The 18,350-nt window shown below is 38.2% G+C and overlaps 1 protein-coding gene across 6 annotated transcripts in view; it reads left to right on the top strand.

The window, feature by feature from the left end:
• Window positions 1-18,350, top strand: part of ROBO2 (roundabout guidance receptor 2) — a 429,807-nt gene that overhangs the window by 341,751 nt on the left and 69,706 nt on the right. For all 6 annotated transcript variants that reach the window (XM_063393923.1, XM_063393924.1, XM_063393926.1 and 3 more), the window contains exons 10-14: window positions 1,441-1,522; window positions 2,154-2,319; window positions 3,942-4,108; window positions 7,297-7,418; window positions 13,914-14,145. In XM_063393923.1, coding sequence (XP_063249993.1) covers window positions 1,441-1,522; window positions 2,154-2,319; window positions 3,942-4,108; window positions 7,297-7,418; window positions 13,914-14,145 — 769 coding nt within the window. The remainder of the gene's footprint in view (window positions 1-1,440; window positions 1,523-2,153; window positions 2,320-3,941; window positions 4,109-7,296; window positions 7,419-13,913; window positions 14,146-18,350) is intronic.

The raw sequence follows: 18,350 nt of genomic DNA on the forward strand, positions 1-18,350 counted from the left end.
GCTGTATTTTGAGTCTTAGAGTCATTGTCAGAGGGGTTTTCATTATTGCTTGTATTTCACACAAATAACCATCTCCTGAAATGCAAGTTATGCTCATTCAGAAAATTGAGCTAGCATTAATGAGTTGCTTCCTCCCCTAAGAATGGTACACTGCAGTCTCAATGTATCTGAAGGAAAATAGGAACACAATTCATACATGACAAATCTAAATATCAATTAAAATATATGTCTACAAGTAATCTAAAGAACATCTTGCCTTTTTGCCTTGGCATTCTTCTTGAAAAGTGACATATAAGGGCGTATGCTACAATGCCAATCTGCATTTAACAGAAAACCCATTACAATCTCTTAAAGCTTCTTGGATGCACTTCTCTTTCCATCAGGTCATGTGATGGTGAATAAATTTCTTCCCAATCACTAGAGTCAGCACTCTCCCTTTTCTGCTTCTACCTCCAGATTACCATGTTTTATGTATCGTGGAAGGAGAGCCCCTCCATATAATTTGTGCTTTGTGAAGTTACCTTTTTCCTTCCATCCATCCATCCATCCATCCATCCATCCATCCATCCATCCATCCATCCATCCATCCATCCATCCATCCATCCAACTAGTCTTCACTAGTTCCTAACTCAGAAATCTTTGCTTTTAATTTAAAATGGAAATAGGAAAAGCCTTGGCAAATTTGGTACTAAGACAGTTTATACAGCAATGAGATTAATATTGGAAATCTAATTCAAAGCGGTTTCCAAATAAATTTAAAATAATTGAACTGACAATAATTGACTGAATCGCAATAATTTTATACAAATGTGGGGGTTTTTGCTACCAAAAGGCCTTGCAAGCCTGAAATAAAATCCTATATGGAACAGAAGAAGGGTAAGCATGATGTAGGATCTAATTTAATGCTGCTCTTTGGAAATTGCTTGGAGGACTGTCTGTGGACAGAGAACCACTTTCAGCAGCATTTGTATGTCGGGTGTATAGAAATTACTTAATTACTTCATAAGAGTCTAAGATGATGTAACATCCTTCCTGGCACTGGAAACAGGACCTCTTGGTCCTCATGAGATAATGAATGCTGAGATTTTACCCTTTCAGAGATTAATTATTTTTATATTGTTACCTGATTTCACCTGCATTTGTTTTAACCAGTGAAAACACGAACACTGTCAAAAACATCCACTCTGGAGCATTTACAGTACTGGTACCATTAACAATATGAAAATCAGAATTAGTAAAGAGTTATAAGCAAGTAATCTTATTACAGTTCTCTAAAGGCAAGCCACCATTAAATGTTTGAAAATGTTTGATGCCTTCTGGTCTGGTGTAAAAGGCTAATTCCTTCTTAGCAAGGAACATTTAGAAAAAGAGTAAATAAGAGTAAATTCAGCTGATTCTAAAAGGTTGTTAAAGCTGCCCTTGTGTCCCTTTTATGTCCAGCTGTCTGATACTGGGACTTACACTTGCGTTGCCACGAGTTCCAGTGGGGAGACGTCCTGGAGTGCTGTGCTGGAGGTGACAGGTGAGTGATGTGGGTGCATGAGGAAGGTGCAGACCATAGCTCTGAGTCAAATCATCTCTTCTAGAACTTCTGGGCTTGACATGGAGAAGTTCTGAGTGAGAAGGCTGTGTGCCTTCACACAGCTTGCATTTCGTTGCTTTTGGCTGTTATGCCCATTGATGTCGCAACAATTTTTATGTTTGTGTTCAGAGACTGCAGTATGCTTTAATTCTTCTGACAGGAGTATTAATAAAATGTAGATTTATCCAGTAATTGGCAAGAAAAGTCTAAAGTGCTCTCTCTCTGTGAGTACTGCAGTCAATTTGGGTACAGGAACTTTCTCAGCAACGGAGTTGTTAGTATTTTATGTACATTTCAGCAAGCTGGGCTTTTTTGTTATTCTTTCTTTAATGTATTTATATATACCCTTTTGAGTTTTGCATTTTTTTTCTTTCATTATGTACTTAATGGTAGCTCTTCATCCAAAAACACGTGGTATTAATGCAATTGTTGACTTAGTTCTGTGTAGATTCAGAACATCCGTTATGCTGACTTTGCAGATGTTTGCTGTGTTTTTCGTTTTAATCTCCTGCTTTGATCAAATTATATAACCCAGGATAAAAAGTAATCGTTCTGTATTTGCCCTTCACAGAATCCGGTGGAGCAGCAGTCAGTAAAAATTATGATATAAATGACCTCCCTGGGCCACCATCCAAACCTCAGGTCACTGATGTCACTAAGAACAGTGTCACCCTGTCCTGGCAGCCGGGGACCCCTGGAAGCCTACCAGCTAGTGCATATATCATAGAGGCTTTTAGGTATGTGAATTATACCACTTTTAAGCTCCTTTCTTTCTAATTTTGCTTAAACCCTGGTACTCGGGTTTTGTGCTGTTCTTTTGGACTCTACACATATCATTAGAAACTCATTAAATGACTCAACTCCATAGAAGGCACTGATTCATATTCTTTACATTGATTTTTTTTGTAATTTATCACTCTTTCCTAAGTGATTAATTGGAGGACATCTAACTATTTCTTGAGGTCAACAGGAATAGAACAGAACAATGCAGTATTTATTTGTCACTTTTCCCTTAACACTGGTGATCTCTGAGAGTCTCTTGTGGGAATGCTGCAGGTTCTTGGGTATCATAGTGCAGATAAAATGGAAACAAATGGGTAACCCTGAAACCTCTCTGCAAACTTTAATTCCTGCTCTTGTTAAAGCAGTACCTGTTGAGGTGTCAAAGTGCTTTAAATTTCTATTTTTTAGTGGTTTGGATAGATGAAAACTTTTAACTGAAAAGATATTTTCAGTTAGATATTCATATTGATAATTTAGGATTTGTCCTGCGGCCTGAGGCTGTAAAGAGCCCAGGTGCTCCCCTCCACACAGCAGCAGTTACTGTGTGGTCCAAAAGAACTCCTAGGCACCAATTCAGCAAGTTTGTTTGAGCATGGGCCATACTCCAACAGGTATCTCTAGAACACATTTCAAATTAAAAATCTTCACCTTCTTAAATGTGTTCCTTAATCCAGATATTAAAAAAATTACAAATGCTTCAGTTCATCTCTAATTTAAAATTAATGCAAGAATTTTTCATAATCATATGCATGCAAATTTTAGCTCAAATGTGTATGTAAACAGCAGTATGGTATTTGCAGTTTGGTGGTTCTAGAACTTTTTAGGCATTGTATGAATGAAGCGATTCAAACAACATAAACCTTGTAGCTTTCCATTTCCTTTTTCCTTTTCATATATTTAAAGAATTTTTTATGCTATATAACAAAGCATAGTAAAATGAAATTTCCTCTGAAACTTTCCTGATGTTTCACCCTAGATGAGCTTTAATGGCATCCCATGAATAACTTTTTTCAAAGCCAGACATTTTCATTAAAAGCTGTTTTAACAATCATATTTGAAATCTTTTCACATGGTGGATGGTAATCTAATTATAATAATGTTGAAATGAAAATGTAGTGACAGAAAAAAATTCATATAATTTCCTCCATTTTCAAAATTGTTTCTTAAGTTTGAGCGTGAATTTAGTTCAAGGAGAATACTTTTCTTCCAATGACAATTTATTGGCATAGTTTACTTAGCAGTATAGAAAATTATTCTTTCAAGACAGCTTTCCTTTCTAAGGCTTTTGTTCAAGAGTAGCCTGTTTATCATTCAAATAATTTACCTTACAGCTTTCTACCCTTTCCTTCTGCAGGTATTTTAGAGTTACAGCAAAAAATTTTACTTTTATTGCAAAGAAAAATACTTTTAACAGCTGCATTAGGATTTTTGTGCTAACGGAAGAAAATACTTTTAATTTCACCCCGCTTTTACTACTTCTTCCTGCACTTAGAGTCGATCCAGAGTTATGAAATAGGTAACATCTTCATTTTTCTCTTGTGTTGGTTTGTAATCTTCCCCACTGCTCTCGTTGCAGTCAGTCTGTGAGCAACAGCTGGCAGACGGTGGCGAACCACGTGAAGAGCACGCTGCACACCGTGAGAGGCCTGCGCCCCAACACCATCTACCTGTTCATGGTCAGGGCCATCAACTCACAGGGCCTGAGCGACCCCAGCCCCATGTCAGACCCTGTCCGGACCCAAGGTGAGGGCCACGCTCAAGCCTTGTGTGCCTGAGCTAAAAGAGAAGGGAGGAGCTGTGGGCTGACCCACAGGTCAGTCTGCCCGTTTGGCTTTAGCACACTCACCGAAGGAATCATGGTTTGAGCTTAACCAGTAAAGATGAAAGTAGTCCAATGTTTGCTGCCTCAGTCTGGGGCTTAGGAGAGAAAGGTTACGTCCTTAATCCTTTGTATAGTGCAGACCTTTTGGGTTGCACTTCACTTAGACTCGACTTGCCCCTGGTTTCTGCTGAAAGCAATGTGAGTCACCCAAGCTTTTCTGGAAAGCACTCTCAATACCCTCCTCTCCTCAGTCTCTCCTCTCCATGTCCTTTCTTCCTTCCATTAGTAGAAATATACTATGATAACAAGTGTTTATAACAGGCAAGACACTGTGTTTAGAATTAGTTTTAATCAAAAGAAATGCACAACACATGTTGATTAGTCTGAGCCAACATTTAAGCAGAGAATTCATGTAAATTAAGGCATCTGCATGCTAAGAATATATAGAAGCTATTCTGAGAAAGATATTGGCCTTTTATTTATATCCCTGCATTTCTGAATTCTTTGTATTAATCCTTTGCATAAACCAAGAGAGAAGGCTGAAGTGAAATCCCTCATTTGTAGGGTGGTGATAGGATGGGTAGCTGTGATCCTCCATTGCTACTGAATCAGCTACTGAGGTCTGTTCACTTTGCATCAAGCTCTGAGTGTAACTACCACAAACATATTTCCCCTCACAGCATGGATTTTTCTTTTTTTTTTTGGCTTTAACAAGACACTGCTTGAATACTTAATTCAAGACTAGTTCAGTGTTAAACATGCCCTAATACAGAAATTCATAATTCTTTGGAATCATAATTTTTCGAATCCAAAGTAATAGCTCCTGTCACAGTTAATTTTAAATTAAATCCTCTGTCTCTGTTTATCGTTATTCAGAGACTTCTGTCTCTGAAGATCTGAAGTGCCCATGGTGAGCACATCCTGAGTCAGTCTCCAGCACGTGTGTTGTAAATTGTTTGGGTCCTTTGCTGGATGGAAAGAGATAAACAAGAGTAGGGTGGTATTCCTTTATCACATAACCATTCAGCCTCCCTCATCCCAGCCTAGTCCTGAATAAATCTGTCCTATTGTTATATTGTATATATTGGTATATTGGTATACCCTCAAAATAGTAATTATGACTGGAGGAGAAAAAACAGAGCTGCCTTCTCAAAAGCTGGAGGAGTGAGTTGTGCAGAGATTTCATGGCCTGACTATCCACGGAGTATCACAAGTTTCCTTCTTTCTTATTTTCCCATTATTATAGGGTGGCTCACGCTTTTCATTGCAACAGCCTTTTAGTCTGCATAACTTATCACCTAACTAAAAAAAAAATAACAACTTTGTTTGGCATTTGAGTGTCAAGTATATACTTTTTACCTGACATACTGACAAGCAATTTGATTTCAGTAAAAACATGTCTTTTAATTAGCTACAGCATGTGTTGCAGCTACCATTTCCAGAAGCTGTTTAGCAGTCAAGCACACTGAGACATGTACAGGATTTATAGCTTCTTTGCAAGGCTGCAGTTTAATAGAATTAAATCATAAAATCAATTGAAAATTAACATAATGTTTTGATGTGATTTCTAATTATGCCTGAATTCAATTCAGGCTCACAGAAGAAGCTGACACACAGTGGAAAGCCTATTCACAGTGGCCATGGAGAAATAACAAAGCAGCTATAGCAGTGCTATATAATAATAATTTGCAACAGGTGCCTGTGGTAGCTTTAATAGCTGAACATTTAATGTCCTGGTATTCAGTATAGCAAATACAAGTGGTAAGATTTCATGTAAATTTTCACCAGTGAACTGCAAGTAGATAATCGGGTACTTTCAAAAGGTTTACCTTATATGACTTATGTGAAATAAGGACAGAGAAATCAGTAACTACTCTAATGAAGGAGTTGATTTCTTGTTGGATTATTAATAGATGAAACCATATACTAAAAAAAACTCTTCCAAAAAAAATATTCCTATCCCTGAAATCTAAATAATAAGAAATTGATTATATTGTCACTGTGTATTCACTGAAAGCTGATAGAAGAGGTGTCAGAGAAAATATCTAATCAACTTAATTGTGATCAGAATGTAACTTCTTGCACCAGTTTTGTTTGAGTCATGATTCTATCGTTCCAATATGATTAAATTTGTTATATTTAAAGGTTGCATTCTTAAGACTCCTATTATTTCTTTTAAACAGCATTTAGGAGATAAAAAGAAGTCATATGATGCCTATTCCTATATCAAAGTACATCAGAAAACTCTTATGTATGTATCTTTTTCACAAGGATGTGATACTGATCCAAAAAAATGAGGAACTGTCTTTGACTGTTGAATCCTAAGGGAAAACCAAGCAGAATTCAGAGATGCCTGGACAGGCATGACCATAATTTATCAGTCCTTTTTTGAATAGCTCTATAATCTGGCTTTCACTGGAAAAAACAATTCCCCCACACACTTTGAAGGGCACATAATCTTGAAGAGAAAATTTTTGAGGTAGATTGTTTTTGTTGGCCTTTTACTAGATAAGAATCAGTTTGGCTTCCTAAATTAAATCTTTTTTTTTTCTCATTTTGCACTAGATTTCATTAGCTAAGTCTGTTAAGGAACAATTTGCTTTGCAGGGGAAAAGGCTATTTTTAGTATTTGGTTTCTTGTGTGCATGGCATGTGGAGAGAGGAAGCTCAGTGAAAGTTTGGAAACATATAATGACTTAATGTCATGTGTGCTCTAGCAAAATAAAAAAAAACCCACTGTTCATTTTCTTCAATTATACTAACCAATTTGGTTCCAGACATCTGTGCAGCATTATTATTATCTGAGTACTTTGGAACTAGTGAGCATTGCATCTCTCTCATCATTTACCAGAGCTGAGAAAACTTTGCCATCTAGTCAGAATACTCCTTTAAACATATTTATATTTCATGATTTCCTAAGTGGCTGGAGGTGGATGGTTTGTTTGCATTATTTGATATTTGTTTGTGTTTCAAACTTAGTGCTGTGTTTTTTTAAAAACAGTGCTATAAAGGATGTTCAAGTCAGGTCATTAGGCTGCTCAGTAATTTTTATTGATGCCATATATAGCTCTTGTCATTAAAGTGATGCTTTCATATGTGTGCCTGGCAGATATCAGCCCCCCAGCACAAGGTGTGGATCACAGGCAAGTCCAGAAAGAGCTGGGAGATGTCATTGTACGGCTGCACAATCCTGTTGTGCTGACACCCACGACAGTGCAAGTCACCTGGACGGTAAAGCTTCTGCTGTTGTTACCTTAGCAGTACTTTCAGTCTGCCTATTTTGCCTGTTTATCTCTTCAGTGGATAACCTTCTTGTTTACCACCCAAAAAAGATTCAGTCTTGACCCCAGTGTGAGTGCTTTGACAATCTAACATACAGCAGTGTGTGTGTGTATATATATGGCAATAAAATAGTAATTTTCTCTTTCAAGTCAGGCAGGTTCAATGTCTTCAGTCTTCTGCTTGAAGCAAGTTAGTTGTCTAACTATAAAAATGTTACAAAAATTAGTATGCTTGAAGGATAATTGATCTGTGGATTCATTACGCTGCATGTCAATAAATAATCGAAGTTATAGATCAACAAGAAATTGCTGTATGAAAAAGTACTTTCTGCTTCAAGGTATAGTGACTTCTGACAACACCCCATTATTTAGTGACCTGAAAATCAAAAATACCTTTCCTGCAGATCACTTGCAGTGAAGTCAGAAGCACATGGTGCTAGTGCCTGACACACTGTGTATCATCTGGTTTTCCAGCACAAGCCTTACCCACAATGAGTGGATATCCTTTCATTAGAGAGGACCAGAGTCTCTTGGGCAGTGCTTAACAACATTTCTATTTGAGGGGTCAAACTACTGGGTAGAATTTCTAATATGGTGTTTGGCTTTCAAATTGCTCTGTTTCCCTTCCTGAGGCTTGATGGAAAGGATTTGTAAGAGTTGGAGAGAATTCCCAGGGCACTGCACCCCAGAAAAGAGTGCTTTGCTCTTGAGGCATCTGCCCAGGGGAGGAAGAGCCACGAGAGGAAGAGTGAGAGAAAAACTGCCCTGCACAATATCAGAACAGTTGTATTCTGTAGGATAAATTCTGCTAAGGGGGCAATCACAATGCTCAGGGTTTTTCTTCTACGTGTCATATTGCTAAGAGCTTAGTGTGTGCAGGGGATTACACGAGAGGAGATAAGAAGTGTGGTGATAGATTGTGCATTATAAGGATTACTGTTGTTTTTGCACAACTCAGCCATTATTATGGGGGTTTATGCACCATCCTTGTTCTGACAGATTTCAGTGGTCAGGGTACAGATTAGAATAAACAGAGAAACCACAAATTTGTCTTTCATGGAAGATTATTTAGGGTATGTGTCACTGCATTTTGCCATCAGTGATGTCAGCATGCAGCTTGGCTTTCTTAAAATGCTGCATGTTTCAGCTACAGGCTGACTAATCTTTGTGGCAAACCCTTTTGCCCAAGCAGATTGATCAGTAGTAGAAATTGTGGATGCTAGCAGAGAGTAATTGTAAACCTGGATCGCATCCATGTGGTACTCCTTCAAGTCCTCTTTTGGGTGTGACATCGATCAGAAATACAGATTCATAGGCTGGCCCTTGCTTTAGCATATACTGCAAAAGGAAGCTGCACTATAAACAGAATTTAGTTTTATACCTTGTAACCCATGTCATTATATATTTATATATATATATATATATGTGTGTGTGTGTGTGTGTCAATGTATGTATATGCATTTGTGTGTGCATATGTATGTGTGATATATATTCCTCTAAAAGAATTTCCTGGTGTCCCTACTGAACAAGTAATGAGTGAAGAAATGGTAAGGTGAAGACAAATTGTTGGAAATGCTATGGATAGCAGCTTATTGGGAAGATCCCTCAAAGCAGTGACCCTGTGCCACCTGACAAGCACACAGACCTCTGCAGAGGCATTTTGGAATTGCCCTGGGGAAGAAAGACACAAAGAAAGATCTCTGAAGCAGCTAATTGGAAACTATCCAGCAACCAGAACAAAATCAATTAATTAACCATAGTCTCTAGGAAAAAAACACTACTCTATCCAGAGAATAAAGTCCACACTATTAACATAAAATGGATAGATAGGGTAGCTATCATACAAAAGGACAGACGTGCCATGAGAGTCATAAGACTCTTTGTGTTGGCTTTATGCAGTTCAAAGGGTGAATGCCAAGGAATGTCCTTGTTACTGACTCTCTGGCATTCTGACTCACAGCAAATTAACACCACTTTCTTACCTCCTTTATGAGATGGTTTTGGGGTTTTTTTTCTCTTTATTTCTTTCAAATTTGAGCTTAAATTTTCAGAAATGGTTCCCTGTGGCAGTGTTGCAATTTTAAAATATGCACATCCATATACGCACTTATTTTGAGAAGAGGGTCAGGCTTACAATGTCAGTGTAAAAAATAAGAAGAGGAATGTCAAAAGTTAGGTTTTCATTGCCACTTAAATTTATTCCTCTTGTGTATAGATATTAAAATATAGCTGTAATTATCTGGTCACATAGAGGATCTCTTCTTCATGGAGCTATTAAACATTTCTTTTTATCTTCTTTATTCTCTGTGTGGTGCCAGGTCTTATTAAATTCATACCATTGAAACCTTGCATTGAATAAAAATTATTATTTTGTCTCACATGCTTGCTTATCTGTCATGCTCTCAACCGTAACATTTGTGTGCTTCACAAATAATACTGAATTTAATATCACAATGATAAAAATATGTCATTCATTATCCTAACTTTACACATAGAGAGGTGAAGTGCAGAGATAGTTATTGCTGATGAGACTTGTGGAGGCAGATATGCCCACTGTTATCAAATGGCTAATTTTAAGCCCTGGACATGATTTATTTTTACTTTTATTAAAACATTTCACATTGCAAGAGCATATTCTGTACTCCAGGAGCTTTTTTAGATGACCTCAGCTATGGGTCAGCACTTCTAGCCTCAGTGGGCATTAAACTGAAAGTTTCATTAGTGACCAAATATGAAATGTTCCCCAGCATTATAAAGAAGCCCTGTGGCACAAGCAGGAATCAAAAATCAGTTCTTCAACATGGCCAGAGAATTGCTGCTTTGAAGTCCTTACTGCCTTCTAGGAGGCTACCAGGCAGAAGGATAATTTATTTACCTCTGTTTTTTAATTTGATGTAGATTTTAAATGAATGTACTTCACTGGAAGCTTAAAGAGTCAAGTCCTTTAGACAGTCTTCCAGATTATTGTCCCCATTTGCCTTGTTCCTGTATGATACATAAATGCTAGTGCAGTTTGAATTTCCAGAGATTCCTGTGAGTCCATGCCAGGGAGCTCAGCACAGAGTGCAAGCTACTCTGCCCAGCTGGAGAATTGCTCTGAGAGCAGAGGATTTCTTAGGGTATTTTGGGATAGAAATTTGCATGCTTTGCATGGATATTGCAAAATGTATTTAGGGTGCAGATTAGCAGGTTTGCCTGAAAGGAGCTTTTATCTGCAGCATGAGCTGCATTATGAGTTTCTTGCCATCATTTTAAACACCTGATAACCATTGAACCCATCTTGTTCACCCAGCTGTGGCTGGTGCAGGGAAAATGAGCTTCCTGCTCTGCAGAAATGGTTTTGTAGATGCCTCCTGCACCACTGACTCATCCTAAAAGGGGGTGAGAAGGAGCACACAGGACCAGTTCTGCTTGTAGGTCGCATTAGGTCAGTGCTGAGCACCACCTACCCAGGAGCTGCCCTCTCCTGCCTTTTAAAGGAGCATCTGCATGTTCTGCCTTGTTCTTTGAGGGAGCAAGTGTGTCTTTGTATCAGCCACTGCTGCAGCTCTTTTGAGTTGATATCACCCACTAGAAATACTCTCTGATCCCAGTATTCAACACAGAGAATTTGTGCAATTGCTAAAATAATGCTGAGTAATTTGTGAGTAATTTTGGCAACCATTTACATTCTTTATCCTTTCATCAAGCCGGAGTGCATGTTCCTGCAGCTCTGCCTGTGTGTGAAATTGTGCCGCACTTGGAGTTGCATAGCTGAATTAATGTCTTTAATGCTAAGCATATAAGGATATTTTTAGTAGTCTGCTCGTGGAGTGACACATCATTGCCACAGAAATGGAGAAAATTGTGCAGTCACAGTCACTTTGTATCATATATGACCATGTGTGCAGCTGTAGGTAGACATACACATATGTATGCACGTATGTGCAGTATACCTGTCCTACCTCTCACAAATATTTCTGGTTAATCCACGTAATACAAGAGTAATTTTTTTATTAGTTTGAAAATTCTGAACAAAGCAAAAAAATTCCACCTTTCTCACTAAGTAAAGTGCCCTCTGAGTAGTTTCCCAACATTTTAACCTTACAGAAGGCCTTGTTCATTCAGATTAGCTTTAATTGGGCATGAGAGATAGCTTTGTACCCCCTCCTTGATACTGAATGTCACTGGATGTTCATAGAAAATATTAAAAATTCATAATATTTTCTTTTGTTAGTACCTTGCCAGACTCCAAATGATGAAGTCACTGTCAATAATCTGATATCTGGGCAGATCACTCTGCCCTGCTGTAATCAAGCTACTAATTGAAAGCTCTGTGAAACTCAAGCGGGCCCCAAATCAAGCTAGTTTATAGCACCCATAAATGTGGCAGCCTTGTGGTACTGCTGCATTCTGCTTTCATATTCCTTCTATTGTGTAGCCTTTCAAGTTAAGATCTTAGAAGTCTGGGAGGAAAAGATGTGTATGGACAATTTGTATGGAAGTAGATACAGAAGTACGAGGGACTGAAAATTTGAGTTCTTCAGATATTACCCACGTGTCCAGCTCTTCTCAGTGAGTTGGGGGGTGGGTTTGTGTTTGTGCCATGCTGTACAAAACACTTTCCATACTGTGTTGTGGCAACACAATGCTACTGTTCAGTCAAGTCAGTTCTGAATTTTCAATTGTCTCCACTAGGCAGCAGTCAGTAGAGCTTAAAAATAGAGCAAAGGCAAAATGAAAAGTTCTAACAAAGTTATGCCATCTTTCAGTGTAGCTTCTAACTCAGAAGTAGGGCAAGAATCAAACTCAGAGTTTGATTATTAAACATCATAAGCTTATATTGTAATTTAGGTTAAAAATCGGTATTACAAAGTGGATGAAAGCATTATTTTTACTGAATTTTGTAGTAAATGTGAGGTTCATAAAGTCTTTATATCCATAAAACATTTACTTAATCAAAGTCAAACATGGATAAAAACAGTTTACTCTGATTTACAGACTCCCTTCATCTGGAAACAGCTGCTTAATGTTCTTCTTAAAAACACAGCTTGATTCTTTCGGTATTAACAAGCTATTATTGTGAGTTATATCCCTCTTTCAGTGCATAAATTCACTTAAAGTGAATGCAGAGAAGTTTATAAAATGCAAGCTTAATGTTGTTGTAACATATGTTGCAAGGTTTTTAACAGTGACAGTTTTGATGAAAGACATTTCTGCCTTGCTTTCATAAATAAAGCTTTCTTCTTGCTTGCCTTGCTTTTTAATGTCTAAGAATCTGTGTCCCCTCTGAACGCCTCAATAAACTGTAACAAGATTATAGGAGGAGTGTAATAGAGCGTGGTTTGTGTTTTCAGCCTTAAGTTCATTTATTCTTAAGAGAAGTGAAACAAATGTTTCTCTAATTCTGGAATATCTTTGAGCAGGCAAATTGACAAGAACATAAGAACTATCCTACTTGTTGAGTCTTAGTTATAACACAGAATTACCAAACAGCCAGCTGTATAGTCTTGGTATTTGTGCTGCACTTTCTTTGCTCCTTATTTGGCAGCTACAGAAGCAGCTGGGTTTGGTTTACTTTTAGCAATCAAATAGTTTTTGGGTTTTTTTGGGGGGTGGTTCCAGGCAAAATTTGTGCAAGAATCATAATGCCTTGGGTTTGGGGTCTTTCTGGAAGATAAATAGATGCATGCAACCTCTGCAAGATAAAACACATATAAAAGCTTTTCTTCAAATGAAAATCCTGTTTATAGGATGAAATTGTTAAACTTCCATGGTCCAATCTTGAATTCTGCTTGCCTAGCAACAAATAAAAAATAAACCCAAACCAACATTCCTTCTCCATCTGATGGCCGGAGAGCATCCCCACCCCAGGATGCAAAGGGGCTGCGAACACAAGGATCAGCACATGTCTTTGGAAGTTGTTTTCTCTGCATCTGTCTTATGTTTATTTTAATTTGCTGTGCATTTCATGAGCTGTGAGCCAAGTAATGGACTAATTGTAAGCATGTACAATATCTTCAAAGACTTGTCCTTTTCTGAAAAGAATTTGTTTTTCTTTTCTTCTCCTATTTCAGCACATCAGTAGCCAAGATGTGCTTAGTAAGTTTACATGCAGCAAGCCTTATGCCAAAGTTTTCTTTTCACGATTTATTGCAGGGGTGGGGGCCTTGTTTTATGATTTAAGGTGGTATTTGTCATGATATATAGAGCTGGAGAAAGCAAAACAGAAAGAAATATTCTGTAACCAGTAATGTGAGACAAATGCTCTTTGTAGACAATTAATCAACAGCGACTTACAAGAAGGTAGTTAGATTATTAAACTCAGCATCGTAACTGTGAATTTTCTCATTTTGATGAGGGTGATTCTATGCAGCTGTTCTGTTTTCTTTTTACACCATGTATCTGGTTTTTTGTCTGTTTGCTGTAATGTGTTCATTGATGGGTTGTTCCCTGTCGTTTCCAGGTGGACAGGCAGTCCCAGTTCATCCAGGGCTACCGCGTGCTGTACCGCCAGACCTCCGGCCTGCCCGCCCCCGCCGCGTGGCAGAGCCTGGAGGTCAAAGTCCCCACGGAGCGCAGCGCCGTCCTCGTCAGCCTCAAGAAGGGGGTCACCTATGAAATCAAGGTTCGCCCCTATTTCAATGAGTTCCAGGGGATGGACAGTGAGTCCAAGTCTGCTCGCACCACGGAGGAAGGTTGGTAAAAGGGATGGAAAAGCGGTGAGCTTTCATAGATGATGCTGGAGGTTATGCGTGTGTTCATCTCTATTTCCTCTGCATGACTTCTGTTTGTTGCACACATTAAAATTTGACATAATACTCAGCTTTGTGCTGTAAATATCCCCTGAGAAAGCGCTGTACTGGTCTTATATTCTAGCTGACACACCCTTCTAAGGTACAGATGGCTTTTGGTCTTCCAAAAAGTGTGTGCTGCAGCGCTTCTTTTGTAACCGCTGCTGCTGCAATAAAAGACTTTGGTCTGCACTTTGAAAATAAAATAAATGCAAGCTCTCACAGATGGGTGTTTGATACTAAGCACATCTTTCTGAATGGGTAATAATGTAGATGAACAGTTAGGTGGGAAACGAGGAGTAGTGAAGGACATATATTTAACTACCTGGAGAAACTCCAGTCTCAAGGGCACACCACTTCACACTTTCTGTTAGCACAGTGTTCATGAAACTGCCCTGTTCAGTACTGTAGAGGATTCCCCTGAGCACCTTTCAAGCCACTCTGAATCAGTCACAATTCAGACAGAGTGAACAGTTTATACTTCTGAAATGCTCCAGCTTTTATATCCATAGCATATAGCCTTGTATATAGTTGCCCTAAAGCATGTGCACTCCAGGGCTGCTGGCTTTTTGTTGAAAATTTAAACACTGGGGTGAGATGTAAGTAATTTTAATAATTTGCTGTTAGAAACCCACCTTTCTACCTATGTAACGCAGTATTTGCCTGGAGAATCTCTTCTGTAGAAGTAGGATGGTCCTAACAGTGAGGTCTCATCTTCTCTCTGTCACTGATTTTTTTTTTTTTTTTTTTTAAGTAAGAGAAAGAAATACTGGTGAAGTTTTAAAATGTTCATATGGTTTCAATGGGTTTTGAGTGCACTCTTTCCTTCCTATTGAAAGTGCATCTTAATCATTTGCAGTAGTCTCCCGAGGTTTAATTTAGTGCTGATTGCCAAGCACTCTTTATTTCTAAAACAGACTTGCTTATTACTCACTTTTCTCTTTGATTTGTTATGATTATTACCCAACAAGTAAGTAAAACTGAAGATAACTTGGTTGCACTTTGCACTTTATGGATGAGGAAATTCAGTGTCCTGCAACATGTAGAAAAGTGTGCAGGAAGGCAGTTTTCAAGTCTGATTTGGAATTTGGAATTTTATGGTCCCCAGTTCTTTGTTCAAACTATAAAGCCCAAATCAGTTGGTGAAGAATATGTTTGCAGCACTTGGAACAGGTTTTTTAATAAAAAAGAAAATTTTAGAAAGATTTCTACAGGCAAATTTTCTTCTCTGGGGTTAAAATACGGGATTTAGTCCTCTCACTAGCAGATTTTCCTCTTGTCCAATTTCAACTGATTTTTGGTGTTTATTTAGTTCATCTAATAGTCTCTTGCTAAAGGTAAATTAAGAACTACTGAAAAAGAGAGACAGTCTTATACCTCCTGTCTATTTCTATAAAATACTTGAGGAATGACATTCCCTTTTATAAACCTTAGCTCCCAGCAGAGCCTGTCAGGTAATTTTCTACCTTAAAGGACATTTTGTTCATGTGGAATAGCTTTCCACATAGAGAAGATTTAAAAAAAAAATGCTGCCTGCAGATATGTATAACTCACAGCCTAGCATCTACTTTGTAGATTAATATAACCTTCAAGGAGTCTGTTTACAAGTACTTCCTCTCAAAAAACATCGGCATAGGACCCATAATATTATCACCAGAAAAATGTCAGCTCCTGTAAAAAAATTCTTCCTCTTCCTTGGGTGATAAAATTAGATACTTCCACAAGAAAATTAAGACATTCAGTAGACACAATTCTACAGATATTTCCTTTAATTCCTTATATTATCTTTGTAATTATATTGATGTTCATGTATTTCAAAAATAGCATCAACTAAATGTTTAATGACGGTGGTTTGCTCCTCTTCCACTCAAGAAAGATGGCAGTCTATTTAAAGGTGCTGTGTTGCCTGTGATTCCATTTCGAAAATGGGCTTTTTTTAGACTTGACTTTCAAAAAATGTCAGCCATACTATTTTTAGAAAATAATTAGGAGAAGTAATACGAGTGTTGGAAGGGTTTTTTTGAGACATCAAAGCAAATATCCCTCATAAAGGCAAAGTACGACCAGAAGGTAGCGGCAACTTTCTGCTGGATTGGATTTTACATGCAATGTTACTTCTGAGGCCTACTTTTAAAAATCAATTTTGCTGCAGTTAGAATTTTCCCCTAGATCAGACATTTGTCACAGTTCACTATCCATCCATCTCCTGCCTCTTTGGCCTTGTGAAGGTAACAAATGGAATTCTGTTTGGCTGCGTCTGGGAAAGATGAGCAGCGATTTGGGTTCTTTCATATCTGTAAGAAGAAGCTGAGCACTGGAATAATTGACCTGTCAAAGAAGCAGGCAAGGTGTTCTCCACTAGCCAGCAGCAAGGGAAATGAGAAAACGGTTTTAAAAATGTTATTTTTCAATGTGATCTATTTAATAACTGCAGCAGTGTCAGACAAGTGGCTTAATTTATATCACAGTCCCAGCTTACAGAGTGATGTTATCAGAGAGAGGAGGCTGAACTGGTACATACAAACATGTGTACACACATACAACAGGAGCTAAATCAAAGATTTTATTCTATAATTTTCATTATTTCTTTCATGCTTTCTCTATAGACAGGTGATTTTTTTTTTTCAGTTGCACGCACTGTTAAATCTCGTTTGGAATAACATTGTGGAGTAGTACTTGTCCAGCATCGTGTTTGTCACCACAAAAATATGACAGGAAGGGGAGTGTCCTTAGCCTTTATCAGCTGCTCTCTGTCAGTTTCTCCTCACCTTTGTGCGGCACTTAAAATGATATTTCCATAGCTGCAATTTTAATTTTGCATCAAATTTATCCTGTGTCCTCAAAAAACCTGAAACACACCAACACACACTGATGGAATATTAACTAGAATGTTTGTGCAGTTTAAATGAAAATGCAAATATAATATGGGGTTTTCTTAAATTTTAGAGTATGGTATAAATTTTACATTTCTTTTGCATTCACACTCCCCTCTCCTCCCAGATAGGTGTATATAAGACATTGTATTTCTGAATGCCCTTTTTTGTTTCAGTAATGAAAGTAAATATGTTTGAGCACGTTGTTTCATTGTACTTAAAACCAAAAATGAGTTAAGCAGTGTTAAGCTTTGCCATTTTTATGATTATTATTTTCACGTAAAATATTCTAATTAATATCACACATGTACGTTTATTTACGGTTTTGTTGTTACTGAATAACTTGAAGACTTTTAAAATGCTAATTTTTTTACTGTGTGGCAAATTATTTCACTTGCCATAAAATACACAATGCAACTATTTATTTCACCAATTTTATGCTTTGCACAATTGCAAGGAGTAGCCCAAGGCCACCTTTCCATGCTTCATTCGAGCTGGCTGAGAGTCAAATTGTCCACAATACAGCTCCATTCCTCCCCTCCAGTTCACTGTTTCTCTGCATCAGGCAAGGTCACGAGGACTCCACCAGGCACTATTAGCTTTGCAGCTGAACCAGCATCTGAAAATGTAGTTGTCGAAATGTGAAGCCTCCCAGGACTGTAATATGTGTTTCATTTTTCATCTAAAATTTTTTTTTTTACTTCTGTAACTTACATGGTTCCTTGTCCTCACCTCTGATACCGCAGTCTGAAGTTGTGTGATCCTTGCAGCAGAGCACTCCAATTTTTCAGGGTTATCAGGGTAAAGATTTGAGCTTGGCTCTGTGAGCCTGTGCCAGGTCAAGTGCTGGGGAGCTTCTGACGTGGGAACACAGCCAGCCTCAAAGAGGCTGTGGAGAACAACAGGAATATCTGAATTGACTCAGGAGACTTTAGCACTTCTGATATCTGTAGCCGTGCTTATTTGTGTTAAACCTGCCAGGCTTTAATACAAGGATGCCAGGGGCTCCTGGCTTTTCTGAGAAGCATGGTCCAAGGATGGGCATGGACCCAAGGATATCTGTTAAAGATAAGACTAGAGTTCTGTTGCCATGAAGTTTAGCAGTGAAGAAGTCACTCTGAGCAGGGGGCTCAAGTCAGGGAGCCTTGACACATGATGTGAGATGCCCCAAACCACACTCTCATCTGTGTTTGAAGCTGGGGCAGGAGAGTGATAAATATTTTAGGTTCTGGTATG

The sequence above is a fragment of the Prinia subflava genome, chromosome 3 (assembly GCF_021018805.1).
Source record: "Prinia subflava isolate CZ2003 ecotype Zambia chromosome 3, Cam_Psub_1.2, whole genome shotgun sequence".
NCBI lineage: Eukaryota > Metazoa > Chordata > Aves > Passeriformes > Cisticolidae > Prinia > Prinia subflava.